Source organism: Zingiber officinale, unplaced genomic scaffold (assembly GCF_018446385.1).
Source record: "Zingiber officinale cultivar Zhangliang unplaced genomic scaffold, Zo_v1.1 ctg229, whole genome shotgun sequence".
Taxonomy (NCBI): domain Eukaryota; kingdom Viridiplantae; phylum Streptophyta; class Magnoliopsida; order Zingiberales; family Zingiberaceae; genus Zingiber; species Zingiber officinale.
The window spans coordinates 240,760-253,069 of record NW_024589904.1 but is presented as its reverse complement, the minus strand read 5'-3'; the positions used below and the strand labels follow the sequence as shown (position 1 = coordinate 253,069).

At 33.8% G+C, this 12,310-nt stretch overlaps 1 protein-coding gene across 1 annotated transcript in view; it reads left to right on the top strand.

Moving 5' to 3' along the window:
* Window positions 1–12,310, top strand: part of LOC122036980 (serine/threonine-protein kinase TOR-like) — a 58,446-nt gene that overhangs the window by 38,282 nt on the left and 7,854 nt on the right. Inside the window, exons 21-41 of the mRNA XM_042596412.1 lie at window positions 36–137; window positions 1,291–1,453; window positions 1,551–1,675; window positions 1,780–1,832; window positions 2,909–3,032; window positions 3,112–3,291; window positions 6,362–6,514; window positions 6,583–6,735; window positions 6,818–6,889; window positions 6,985–7,119; window positions 7,235–7,296; window positions 7,489–7,586; window positions 7,885–7,994; window positions 8,067–8,240; window positions 8,321–8,386; window positions 9,695–9,763; window positions 9,851–9,961; window positions 10,349–10,489; window positions 10,580–10,708; window positions 10,802–10,964; window positions 11,079–11,293. Of these exons, the coding sequence (XP_042452346.1) occupies window positions 36–137; window positions 1,291–1,453; window positions 1,551–1,675; window positions 1,780–1,832; window positions 2,909–3,032; window positions 3,112–3,291; window positions 6,362–6,514; window positions 6,583–6,735; window positions 6,818–6,889; window positions 6,985–7,119; window positions 7,235–7,296; window positions 7,489–7,586; window positions 7,885–7,994; window positions 8,067–8,240; window positions 8,321–8,386; window positions 9,695–9,763; window positions 9,851–9,961; window positions 10,349–10,489; window positions 10,580–10,708; window positions 10,802–10,964; window positions 11,079–11,293 (2,598 nt within the window). The remainder of the gene's footprint in view (window positions 1–35; window positions 138–1,290; window positions 1,454–1,550; window positions 1,676–1,779; window positions 1,833–2,908; window positions 3,033–3,111; window positions 3,292–6,361; window positions 6,515–6,582; window positions 6,736–6,817; window positions 6,890–6,984; window positions 7,120–7,234; window positions 7,297–7,488; window positions 7,587–7,884; window positions 7,995–8,066; window positions 8,241–8,320; window positions 8,387–9,694; window positions 9,764–9,850; window positions 9,962–10,348; window positions 10,490–10,579; window positions 10,709–10,801; window positions 10,965–11,078; window positions 11,294–12,310) is intronic.

Genomic DNA, 12,310 nt, shown 5'->3' with positions numbered 1-12,310 from the left:
TTCTTGGAGTGATGTAGTTGTACAAATTTGTGCAGCATATACGCAAGTACTTACCGGAATTGCTCAACCTCATTTCTGATCTATGGATTTCTTCTTTTGTGCTACCTGCAACCTACCGACCTGTACTAGGTTCACCTGTAAGAAGAACATTTTCCAAGTGATATTTAAATTTGTTTCTGTCCATTAACATAGCTTTGTTTAGGGTGCCAGATGATGGATTGCTTGAATGTACCTTTGCTATTTTATTATGGACTGTCCTATTAATTTATGATATGAAATTTATGTTATCTTGGTTTTAGTCTGAAAAACTAAAAAAAAATCTCCACTGTACCTGCGTAGCAACATTTCAATGGTACTAACATACTTAATGTTTTCTTGTTGGTTTTCTCAATTATTCCTTATCTTATACTTGAACATATCTTTTGAAGTCAAATCTAGTTATGTTTGAGCTATCCAAGATTTGCCTAGTCTTGGAGAATATAACATGGTCTTTTTGTTATAACGTTATATCCTATTTAGAATTTTTTGAACTTTATATAATTTTCCTATACGAAGGGAACCTTCGCGCAATGGTATAGTTACTGCTGTGTGACTCTGTGGTCACAGATTCGAGTCGTGGAAGCAGCCTCTTGCAATACAGGATTTGACTTTTCTTCGGGACCCTTGGTGGAAGCTTTGGGCACCGTGTTGCCTTTTTTTTAATATAATTGTTCTATACACTGGTATTAATGTTCAGTTGCAGATCTGTTAAGTGTTCCTATTTGCATAATGCAATGGTGATGTTTCATTATGGAGCTTTTTCTGGACTGCTAAGCTGACTTTTTCTTGATAGGAAATGCCTATGATTTCCAAATTGTACTATATTGGTTGAAGTTGAACATTATGTTGTTAGGCATACATTGGTCAATTTAATTGACTTTTGAACACTGGTATATTTATTCTTCTTTATGGAGTTGCATGTACACCTGTTCTGTATATCCACACCATACTAGAACTTGGTACTGTGATTTTATATTCAATTTTCAATTTTTCTCCCTCATAACTGCTGTATCTATTTAAGACATGGCTCAGTACCTCCAGCTCTTGAAGCACACTGTGCCATTACCTTTTGATGGGCCTACATATCATCTGCTTTGATCAGCTACTAAGCAAACTCACTTTGTAATTGTTCTATTTATCTTTCTGTTTCTTTTAACGAAAAATGCTTTGTTGATGTAGTCATCCATGGTAGTGTCTTTTATTTAGAAAAGAAAAAAATACAACAATTACTGTTGTTTTCTGTTTCTGCAGATTCTACATCTTGTTGAACAGCTTTGCCTGGCATTAAATGATGAATTTAGGACATATCTACCAGTTATACTTCCATGTTGTATACAAGTCCTGAATGATGCTGAACGGTGCAATGACTTCTCTTATGTCCCTGATATTTTGCATACTCTGGAAGTATTTGGCGGTGCATACACTATGCTATATTTATTTTCCATTGCTATTTCTTTATAGTACTATTCAGGACTTTTCATTTGATCTTTTTTTCCTTTAACATTCAATAGGAACCTTGGATGAACATTTGCACTTACTTCTTCCTTCACTCATTCGGTTATTCAAAGTGGAGGCTTCGGTTGAAATAAGACGGCGGGCCATAAACACTATGACCAAGCTCATCCCTCGAGTACAGGTTAGTTGCCTTGCATGCTTATTTGTTGAAAAAAAAAAATCCTTTAAGATGTCTTAAGGGAAATACTCAAACCTGTGGTCCTTATAATTGCTTAATGGATTCAGGTCAGTGGTTATGTTTCATCCCTAGTGCATCACTTGATCTTGGTCCTGGATGGGTAAGATGTCATCTAGACTACATTTTTTTTAAAACAATATTCATATGTTTGATGAAGGAAATCTTGTTTGTTTGTTAAAATATTTTGCAACATTTGTTAGATATGGACATTTCTCTTTAATTACTAGTATAGAGTTTAGTACCAGCCCAGGTATTTATCAATATTCAATCAGTGGACTTTGCGTAGATGCGAATAACCTGGATGTAAACAACTGTGAACTGCTAATGTTGATAGGAATTTCCAAAAGTAACTTGAAAATTTGAGTTGAGTCCCAATAATTTCCATAGGGTATCCAAAAGTTACTAGCACACTTAATCTTATCTGACACTGTTGCTGTCGATAACGTATGCAATCTAACAATCGTCTTGGCTACAGTGAATTTTAGTAGAATTGGTTATACCGACAGAGAGTTGTTTCTGAATCTATTTTTGATTTAAATCATGTGTTACAGTGGGATTTATATTACAGGTGATAATGTGATTTTATTACATAGGAAATCGTAGATACTTGTTGGATTTATGTGTAAATTTCTTATAGGTTATTAAATGAAAAAACTTATTTGTAATATAGGCAATCTGTATGAGTCACTGATTCACAGCCCATCCAACTAAACCTTCCATTAGCAGTCAATCTAAAAGTGGGGGTGGTGATGAAAATTCTTTACCTACTATTGACAAGCTAAAGAAATATGGTTTGATTTGTGAAAAGAAAATTAGAAAGAATAAAGTTGCATTCCTGATGAGTTTTAGTGGGCTGTTGTTACCATCTTGATTATGATTAATTTAGGGTGCATTAGTATATAACTACGGATCCTATTCTAATTTCCACCTCCCTTTGAATTGTTTATATTAATCTTTGGATTAAAATTAAATTTTATTTATCCAATCTATGCCCCACTTCTATGATCGCTAGTTTAACATTGTAGTATATTGAAACAGATGCATCTTGATTGTTTGGATTTTTTTTGCCTTCGTATTTCATGTAGAGATCTCTATTTGTTTGTACAACTTTTCTTAGCATGCCATATTTGTGTTAACCTTTAGTCAAACACAATGTTTATGTGAAATTTTTATCAGAAACAATGATGAACTCCGAAAGGATGCAGTTGATGCTCTCTGTTGCCTTGCATATTCTCTTGGGGAAGACTTCTCTAAATTTATACGGCTGATTGACAAGCTGCTTTCAAAGCATCATATGCGGGTTTTTGCATGATCCTTGGATTGCTTTTCTGGAGCATGTAAGCTTATGCGTATTCTAATGCTCATCTCTTGTTTTATAGCATAAGAACTTTGAGGAGATCAAAAGGCCCTTTAGGAGACGCGAGCCACCTATTATTGATAGTTCATCTGCGCAAAAGTTCATGCAACAGTTTCCGCAAGAGATTGTCAGTGACCATGATGCTGAGATTGATCGTTATGAAGAAGGGAATGAAACAAATGGACAACCAAGAAATCATCAAGTAATTTTCTTTTCTCTATTTGATAAGTGAAACAATATTCTGAATAAACTCTTGATGTTTCTTGTTAAGTTCAAAACAGAGCATTGATTAATGTCTTCTATCTAACCTTTTGAATTCCTATAGGTCCAGGTGAATCATAGCAATTTAAACAAATTCTTTTATGCCATTTGTCATGTTTCAAAAGGAGTTTCATTCTTGATAGACAAATTTAGTGGAAATCATAAAGATTGAATGTAGGATGGGAAATTTACTTGGTTGATTAGTTTGTATGTTTCTGGTTTTATGAAGAACAACCCACACTGATTCTTCATGTTCCTAATTTTTTAGCTAAAGGGGACACACAGGATACCATGCACCTGTATTTAATTCAAATGCCCTAGATAGTAGTTGAAAATGCAAATATGATCTGTTTTCCATTTCATTTCCATTTTTAGGTCAGTAGATCATGGAGATAAACTTTTTTTTTTCTTGAGCTTGAACTTCAATATGAATCTTTAGATAGTTATCATCAGGTTTATGGGCGCTATCAAATTTAGAAATCCGTTCTTTATGCATTAGAACAACTCGTCATCATTTAAATCATTCATGAGTGTTTCCTCCTACTTTGTCCATGTCAATAAATAATTTGAAACACCTTGAATTTTTAGAACTGGAGTGAGTCAAAAGGTAATGATTGGATGCACTTTTCTTTTGCTTGTTTTTTACATCTTACATTTTCATAAACCTAGGGGTGACCATATGGATAGGTAAACTTGGCTAAGTTTACTTTCTACTAGAATTTTCTTTTTCAAACTTTTAGTTTTGTTGTTTAACCTAAGGACCCAACCATATGGATATGTAAATTTGGCAACATTTTCTCTTCTACTAGAAGTTTTTTTCCCCAAACTTTCAATCTGTTTTGTTTTTGCAAGAATAGTAGACAGTATTTTAATTTGTCTAGGATGTTGAGTGATAATATGCATTTCTAAAAAAAGTCAAAAAGTTCTTTTAAATTTATAAAACAATTTAGAAAGATGTTTTTTTTTATAAATTACATATTTTACTATTTAGAAAATTCACCCATGAAAATTTTGTTATGATACATTAATTATAATATTTGATCAAATTAGGTTAAAAGGTTAAAAAAATTTAAGGTAGGTAAGAATGCTGTTTTGGATGATATTTTTTTTATTGAAGTGGAAGATTTAGGAGATTAAGCTATTGTTTGGATAATGAAACTTAACATAACATTAAGAAATCTAGAAATTATGAAATATCTTTTTTTACTAATTTATAAGATTAAAATTGTCTATGATTTTGTTTAATTATAGAGGAATTAAGTCGATTAGTAGATTTGCCATTCCATTAGATGTTTGTAGTGTTGAAATGGTGGTAGGCGGTGGCGGGGTGGCCAGTGACCGCTTACCGTCTAGGCGGTTGAATTATTTTTACTATTTTTTATATATAAAATTATAAATAATCATTATTCTGGATAATATTTACTTTTAATAAAATATATTAATTAAAAATTAAAAATTTAATCTAAATATTTAAAATAAAATATATATATATATATATATATATATATAAAATTAATTTAAATTTTTTATAGTTAATTAAAATTATTAACCTAAGTTATTTAATTAAATCCTAACTTACAACTTACTCTTGTACCCTGTTTTGGTCGGGCGATGAGTCCGGCACGTTGCCGGGATCACGCGATGAGTTCGGGCCTGGGAGATGCGCTTCGAGCCCGTCACCGAGCTCAAGCTCGAGTGACGCATTCGGGCCTATGTCGGGCTCGAGCGATGCTTCACGGTCTCGGACGATGCCTTTGGCTTGCACGACGTGTCAAGACTCGTTGCCGGCCAGGCAACATGTCTTGGCGCGTTGCGGTGTCGAAACAGCGCCGGTGGCGGTTCCAAGTGCGGCGGTGGCTGAAGGAGGTGAGTTAGTGCCTCATACAAAGGCGGTGCTGTTGATGCCCGCCTCCTACCTTGGCGGCACTTGGAGGTCGCCATTTAGAACACTGGATTTTGGTAAGAGTGATAGATAGAAGCATATGAGGTGGATAACAAAATTTCTAGAAATCTCTTTGGATGTGTACCAAGAAGATCAACTATAATATTATCTATTTAATAACATAATTATTTAAGGAACATATTGAAAAAGTAATATTTTCTTATGTTATTAATTTTTAAAAGCTTATGATAGTTCTTAGAAAACTTTGTGGTGGCTTTTAGGCAAGAAAGGAATATCTTGTAACTATATGAGTCTCATAAATGACTTATGTTATAAAGCAGTTATTACTATAATGCTTGGAGTAGATCTTCTTGTCACTTCAAGTTTGTATCAATAGTCAACTATGTCTCTATCTTTGAAAAATATGAGGACGTGTTGCTTTACTATACTACAACAACAACTACTAAGTCTTTCTCTCACGAAGTGAGGTTTGCTATATGAATCCTCCTATGCCATTGGGTTCAATCCTCTACTATGTCCTCATATGTGTTGCTTTACTATATAAGATAAAAAGCCAAAATTACTACTGTTCTGAGGCAATTAGTTGTGTTTGTAGGGAAATTAGGTTAAGATAAGTTCTATAGTTTGACTTGTGAAATGAGTATAGTTAAGGTTTGCAGACGAGACCATACAAATTCTAGTTAAGACAATTAAAATGATATAGAGATGTTGATGTTACTGGTGATATACTCTCAATATTACTGGGTTTCTGGAGAGATAAAATCCTTGTATCCTCTGCTACCTGTTTGATGCTGCCATTATCTGAATCAAAATTTTACAAGACGTTTTGTGTGACTAGGTGTCTCAAATGGAAGGTGAGTTGCAAACTGCATTACAAGGCTTGCAGATTTCTTCTATATAGAGAAATATAGTAAATTCTCCATTTAGTTGTACATTAAATTTAATGTTTGTTGATGTATTATGCTACAAGCTTGTAATCATTTACACTTAACTACAGAATTATTTATCATTGAGTTTTTTTTAAAAGAAAAACTGTCTTGTTGACACTTAGTTGAGACTATATTTTTCTTTTTGGACTGCTTTAACTGTTTCTGTTTTGCTTTCATAGATCAATGATCTTCGATTGAGAACTGCTGGAGAAGCTTCTCAGAGGAGCACTAAAGAAGATTGGGCTGAATGGATGAGACATTTTAGCATTGAACTTCTTAAAGAATCACCAATGCCAGCACTACGAACTTGTGCAAAGCTTGCACAGTTGCAGGTAAAACAAATGAATTAGTTTTGTTTTATCCTAGTTGATAATTTATATTTTGGCTATGATAATGACAGCCCTCTGTTGGAAGAGAATTGTTTGCTGCTGGTTTTGCAAGCTGCTGGGCTCAAATGAATGAAACTTCTCAGGAACAATTAGTCAGGAATCTCAAGACAGCATTCTCATCTCAGAATATTCCCCCTGAGATACTGGCTACTCTGCTAAACTTGGTCTATATATTGCCTTTTCCCTTTCAAGTTTAGGTATTATTCAGCATGTTGCAACTGTAATACTTTTTGGCATTCTCATCAGGCAGAATTTATGGAACATGATGAGAAACCACTTCCAATTGATACTAGGTTGCTTGGTGCTCTTGCTGAGAAGGTTTTTCCTCTTCTAAAATTCACCAGATATTATTTTTTTTTTGCCAGATTGATTTGTTCCTACTTCATATTTTATCATCAACATTGTTTTTTCAGTGTCGAGCATTTGCAAAGGCTCTTCATTACAAAGAAATGGAGTTTGAAGCTGCTTGTTCCAAGAAAATGGGTGCAAATCCTGTGACAGTTGTGGAATCCCTTATTCACATTAACAATCAGTTACACCAGCATGAGGTTTGCCTTCTTTTATCTGATTTTAGATTCTTTCATTTTTTCTAGTCTAGTTTGTCCTTCCATTCTCTGATAATCAAGGAACACTTGTGTCATTTACCACCATCCGTGTTACCAGGCTGCAGTTGGTATATTAACTTACTCACAGCAATATATGGATGTTCAACTCAAGGAATCATGGTATAGTCTATCAAAACTTGGTCTCAGAGAAGCCTTTTGTAAATCCTTAAATACTTTTTATCTAAAAATATCAGTTCTATACTTTCTTATTTATCAGTTGCTTATCATCGTAATGGTAATGGTCTATAAGATGCGTTTTTCTCTTTTATGTGCCCATGTTTCAGAATATATGAAAATTCCAAATTTCCGCAGGTATGAGAAGTTACAAAGGTGGGATGATGCTCTTAGAGCTTACACTATCAAATCTTCTCAGGCTTCTAATCCATCTCAGAACTTGGATGCTACCTTGGGTTAGTTTTATGACTAATCAACACAATTTTTAATATTATAGTCATATGTCACATTAACATTTTTATCAACCTGTGTTGCATGAATATATTTGCTATTATATTTAATTTTTTTGTTGTATAATGAAACATGTACAATTTAGGAATCACACTGAAAGCAGACAACCTTTCCATTTAGTAGAGAAACTGAGATAATAAACCTTAATACATATGTTATCATGCTGAATCATGTTTTTTGTTTCAGTTCATAAGTGCTTTTGTCAGTTTCTAAATTTGTTGCCTATGTAAAATATTATGCCAGGTCGAATGCGTTGCCTTGCTGCCTTGGCTCGTTGGGAAGAGCTTAGTGCCCTATGCCGAGAGCAATGGACGGCTGCTGAGCCAGGAGCTCGTCTAGAAATGGCTCCTATGGTCAATTATCAAAATTATAGCTGATTCAATTATTTATATATTCTATATTTATCTATATTCATATCCTTCTAGGCTGCAAGTGCTGCATGGAATATGGGAGAGTGGGATCACATGGCTGAATATGTCTCAAAGTTGGATGATGGTGATGATAGTAAATTACGGATGTTAGGAAGTACAACTGCCAGTGGTGATGGAAGTAGCAATGGTGCTTTCTTTAGAGCGGTTCTTATGGTTCGACGTGAAAAAGTTAGTTTCATTCATTTTTGTCTTTTTTTCTTCTTTAAATTTATTTTTCACTTGATCTTTTTAAAACTTTTTTCTTGTAGTATGATGAAGCTCGTCTGTATGTTGAGAGAGCAAGGAAGTGTTTAGCAACTGAACTGGCTGCATTGGTAAGGAATTTACTAATATCGACATAGTGGTTTTGCTTATGAGCTTATCGAGTAGTTCTGTAAATGCAAGTTCTCACCAAAAACCGGAGCCTACCTAGTTGAGTTCATAATGCAAGTAAAAAACTTTTGATCATAAAACTTTTAATCTATTTTTTGTCTTTCAAAAATCTCATTGTTATTGTGATTTCCATGGTCTAGGTTTGTCATTTTATACATTGTCCAGTGAAAAAACTCATGTATAAAAAGGTTTAGCTACTCAGTATAGGAAAAGAATCCATTAGATATTGCTTAGCTCTTATCATTTAAGATTGCTGCATAAATGGTGAAAAGCCATCTCCTTCAATGCCTATCCTAAGCCCAGATGACAAAGATGGATGTGTGGCCTTGCTAGCCAGCATAAAATATTGCATTCTCATGATTTATTGTTTCTGGCCATATAGAGCTCTTGTTTTCCTCTTTTCATGGACACAATTCATCAGAATTCTCATGTGTAAATGAAATATCTTGAACTAGTCAATCTTAGGATGCCAATATCTTAATGAAATGGCTTGCTGCAGAATCATTTTAGAATTGAGAAATATCATTTTAGCTAGACAAGATTGAGGATTGAAACAATGTGGCCTTATGTAGTTTGTGATTTGATGCTAGATAAGATAGACAAGAAACAATGTGGCTTTATCTAATTCCTGAATTTGATGCAAATTTCCAAATGTTATGTGGGGTAATTCCATATATAGTCTACGTTTCATGAGAGTAAAATTCATGTCTATATTCTATTGACTCTCTTTAATAAGGCTGATTATCTGGTGAATACTGATGATAAACAAGTTATGTTGCATATTGACTTTGGGTTATTCTGGTTTATTGATCAGGACATAGCCTTTCTTAAATTGTTTTTCTATTTTTTTCCTTTTATTTTCCATGTGAGTTGTGATTTATGATCTTGATGTTACTAAGTTGTATTTCCATAGTTTAGAAGGAAGTGTTCTAGTGGTAATGAAATGTAAAATCAACATTGTTCACGGCTGACAATTCCCAGATTTAATTTAATGGTTTGAACTCATTTTTTTTTAAAAAAAATAAATCTAAATTTATAATAAAGGAAATAGAAGAGGTGTGTGATTAGTTGGGTTTTATAAGTAGCAAGGTACTTGGGTTGCTTTCCCTGTAATTTTCAAATGTCATTGATCAGTTATGTATCTTTTAAGTTCTATCTCTTTCTCTTAGCAATAGAATATAAATTTTCAGTATATGTTTGATATTTTATGATTCAAGGTTTATATATTATTTGTTGTTTTCCATAATCAGGTTCTTGAAAGTTATGAACGCGCTTATAGCAATATGGTTCGTGTTCAACAGCTTTCAGAGCTTGAAGAGGTTTTCTTGTTTCTAATTTTGTGTTCTTTGATAATCTATATTGATTCAAGGAATTGATTAGATAACTAATTTTCAATTCGGTAACAGGTTATTGATTACTGTACTCTTCCAGTTGGTAACCCTGTTGCTGATGGTCGAAGGGAATTGATTCGTAATATGTGGAATGAACGAATACAAGGAACAAAACGCAATGTTGAGGTGAAGCTTTCATCCTTTATGTGATGTCTATATCCATAGGATAATATTTTATTTATTTTCTTTCAACATGCTGAGGTCTTTTCAAATAATTATTTGGTGTCATTGTGTTTTCTCATCTGCCACTATTTGTTGTTCAGGTTCATATTTAAGGTCGAGGTTATCTTTTGCTAGTTATTTATATTTTATCATATCCCAAGTTTTTTTTAATCTTTATTGCACTAAATATTCCTTGGAACACTTGTATTTTCTGATATTTTACCGCCAATTTTCATACCCTTGCTTTGATATTCTATTATTTCTTTATAAGGCTGTTTTTTTTACTCTTTCTTGATGATTATTTTCACTACTAAGATTGGACATTTGTTTTCCTGATCAATCTCAATGCAGGTTTGGCAAGCAGTTTTAACAGTAAGAGAATTGGTCCTTCCACCCAGTGAAGACATTGAAACTTGGATTAGGTTTGCCTCGCTTTGCCGGCAAAGTGGACGTATAAGTCAGGCAAGATCTACATTAATAAAACTCTTAAAGGTTAGTTTTTCATTTGTTGAAAATAAACTTCAAGCCAGGCTAGTCTAGAAGAGAATAATTGACTGACTTTGAATGACTCTGTTAATGTAGTATGATCCCGACTGTTCTCCGGGAAATTGGTTGCTCCATGGGCATCCTCAAGTTATTCTAGCCTACCTGAAATATCAATGGTCGCTTGGTGATGATCTTAAACGGAAGGAAGCATTTTCTAATTTACAGGTAGGACTGTCATGTTTATTTTTCCACTAGACTAGAGTTAATGAGAAACTGAATTTTCAATCTATTGTCAATTTTCATCTATGATTTTCTTAGGATTTAACTCTACAATTAGCTTCTACGAATGCCCACTCCATGACACCCATTGTTTCGGGTAATGCTCCTAATTCTAGTATTCCTCTCCTTGCTCGTGCATATCTGAAACTTGGGACCTGGAAGAGGGCACTTTCCCCTGGATTAGATGATGACTCAATACAAGGTAATGAAATACTTGTAGTATCCTATTCCTTTCCTTGTCCTGCTATTGGTAGAATTATAGTACATTTTTTTTCTATGGTATATGCATTTCAATTTTGTTTGCTTCACTCAACAGAGATCCTTGTATCCCTTAAAAATGCCACACATTATGCTAAGGACTGGGCAAAAGCATGGCATACGTGGGCCTTATTCAATACAGCCGTGATGTCTCATTATACATTAAGAGGTCGTCCTGATGTTGCAGCAAAGTATGTTGTTGCGGCTGTCACTGGATATTTCTATTCCATAGCTTGTGCATCAACTGCTAAGGGAGTTGATGACAGCTTACAGGTAAATCTTTGGTTTCCAGAATGGTCTATATGTTTTTTTTATATGTAGTTTGTGTTTTTCCTGTATTAAAAAAAGCCATGCTAATTTTGCCACTTGGAAAATTAAAAGTTAATAGTGGCACATTCTTGAAGAGCCTTATTATTTTCCAACTAATTGTCCCTAATTACTTGGGATTTTTTGCTTATTGTTGTTATCGTGTCTATTATCTGAATATTCCACTTGATAAATTCAAGAGAAGGTGGTTATGAGTGTGACTTGCTTATGCACTAGTAATCTCTGATACTTGAGTTCATCTATCCCTCTGTGTTTGTGTTGGATACTGATACTTGGGCATCTGACACTCAAAGAGGACACTCAATTTTATATTGATCATGTGTTAACACTTGTAGAAATAAGTATGTTGGATACACATTTGTGATAGTTACTTGCACCTAAGGTTGAGTAACTTGGCTAGTAAATTACAGTGTCTAATTGGGTTAAATTGAACCGAACTGAAATGTACCTGATCTTTGTTGTTCGCTTCAACCAACCAACCTAATCTATAATTTAAACCAAGTTAAATCATATTGAAATAGCTGATTTGGTTGTTTGGATTAGTTCAAACTGAATTGATTGCTTTTACCTGTTAATACCACTTTTATCAATCAGGAGAGTTGTAGTAAAAAAAATAATCCATTAAAATGTGAGCAGTGGTGTACAACCTATATACTATTAAATTTTTATCCTTGTGTCATCTCTTCCTCTTGTAAATTTAGCAAGTTTTCTTTAGAATCGAAATGTGAGTTCTACTTTGTAGTCTGTGAAGTCATAATTGTGAAATTTTGGTTTATGTTAATTAAGTACATACGATGAAGATATGCCATTCATTTCCATCAATAGTCCTTGTCTGAAGTCTTATATAAAGTTCAATGGCAAAGTCAAAGGTCCACCCAGCTGACCGCAGATAGGTGGGGCATATTTAATCCTTCTGTCTTCAATAAGGTGGTGCCCTAAATTTCTCCAACGTGGCACACAAGC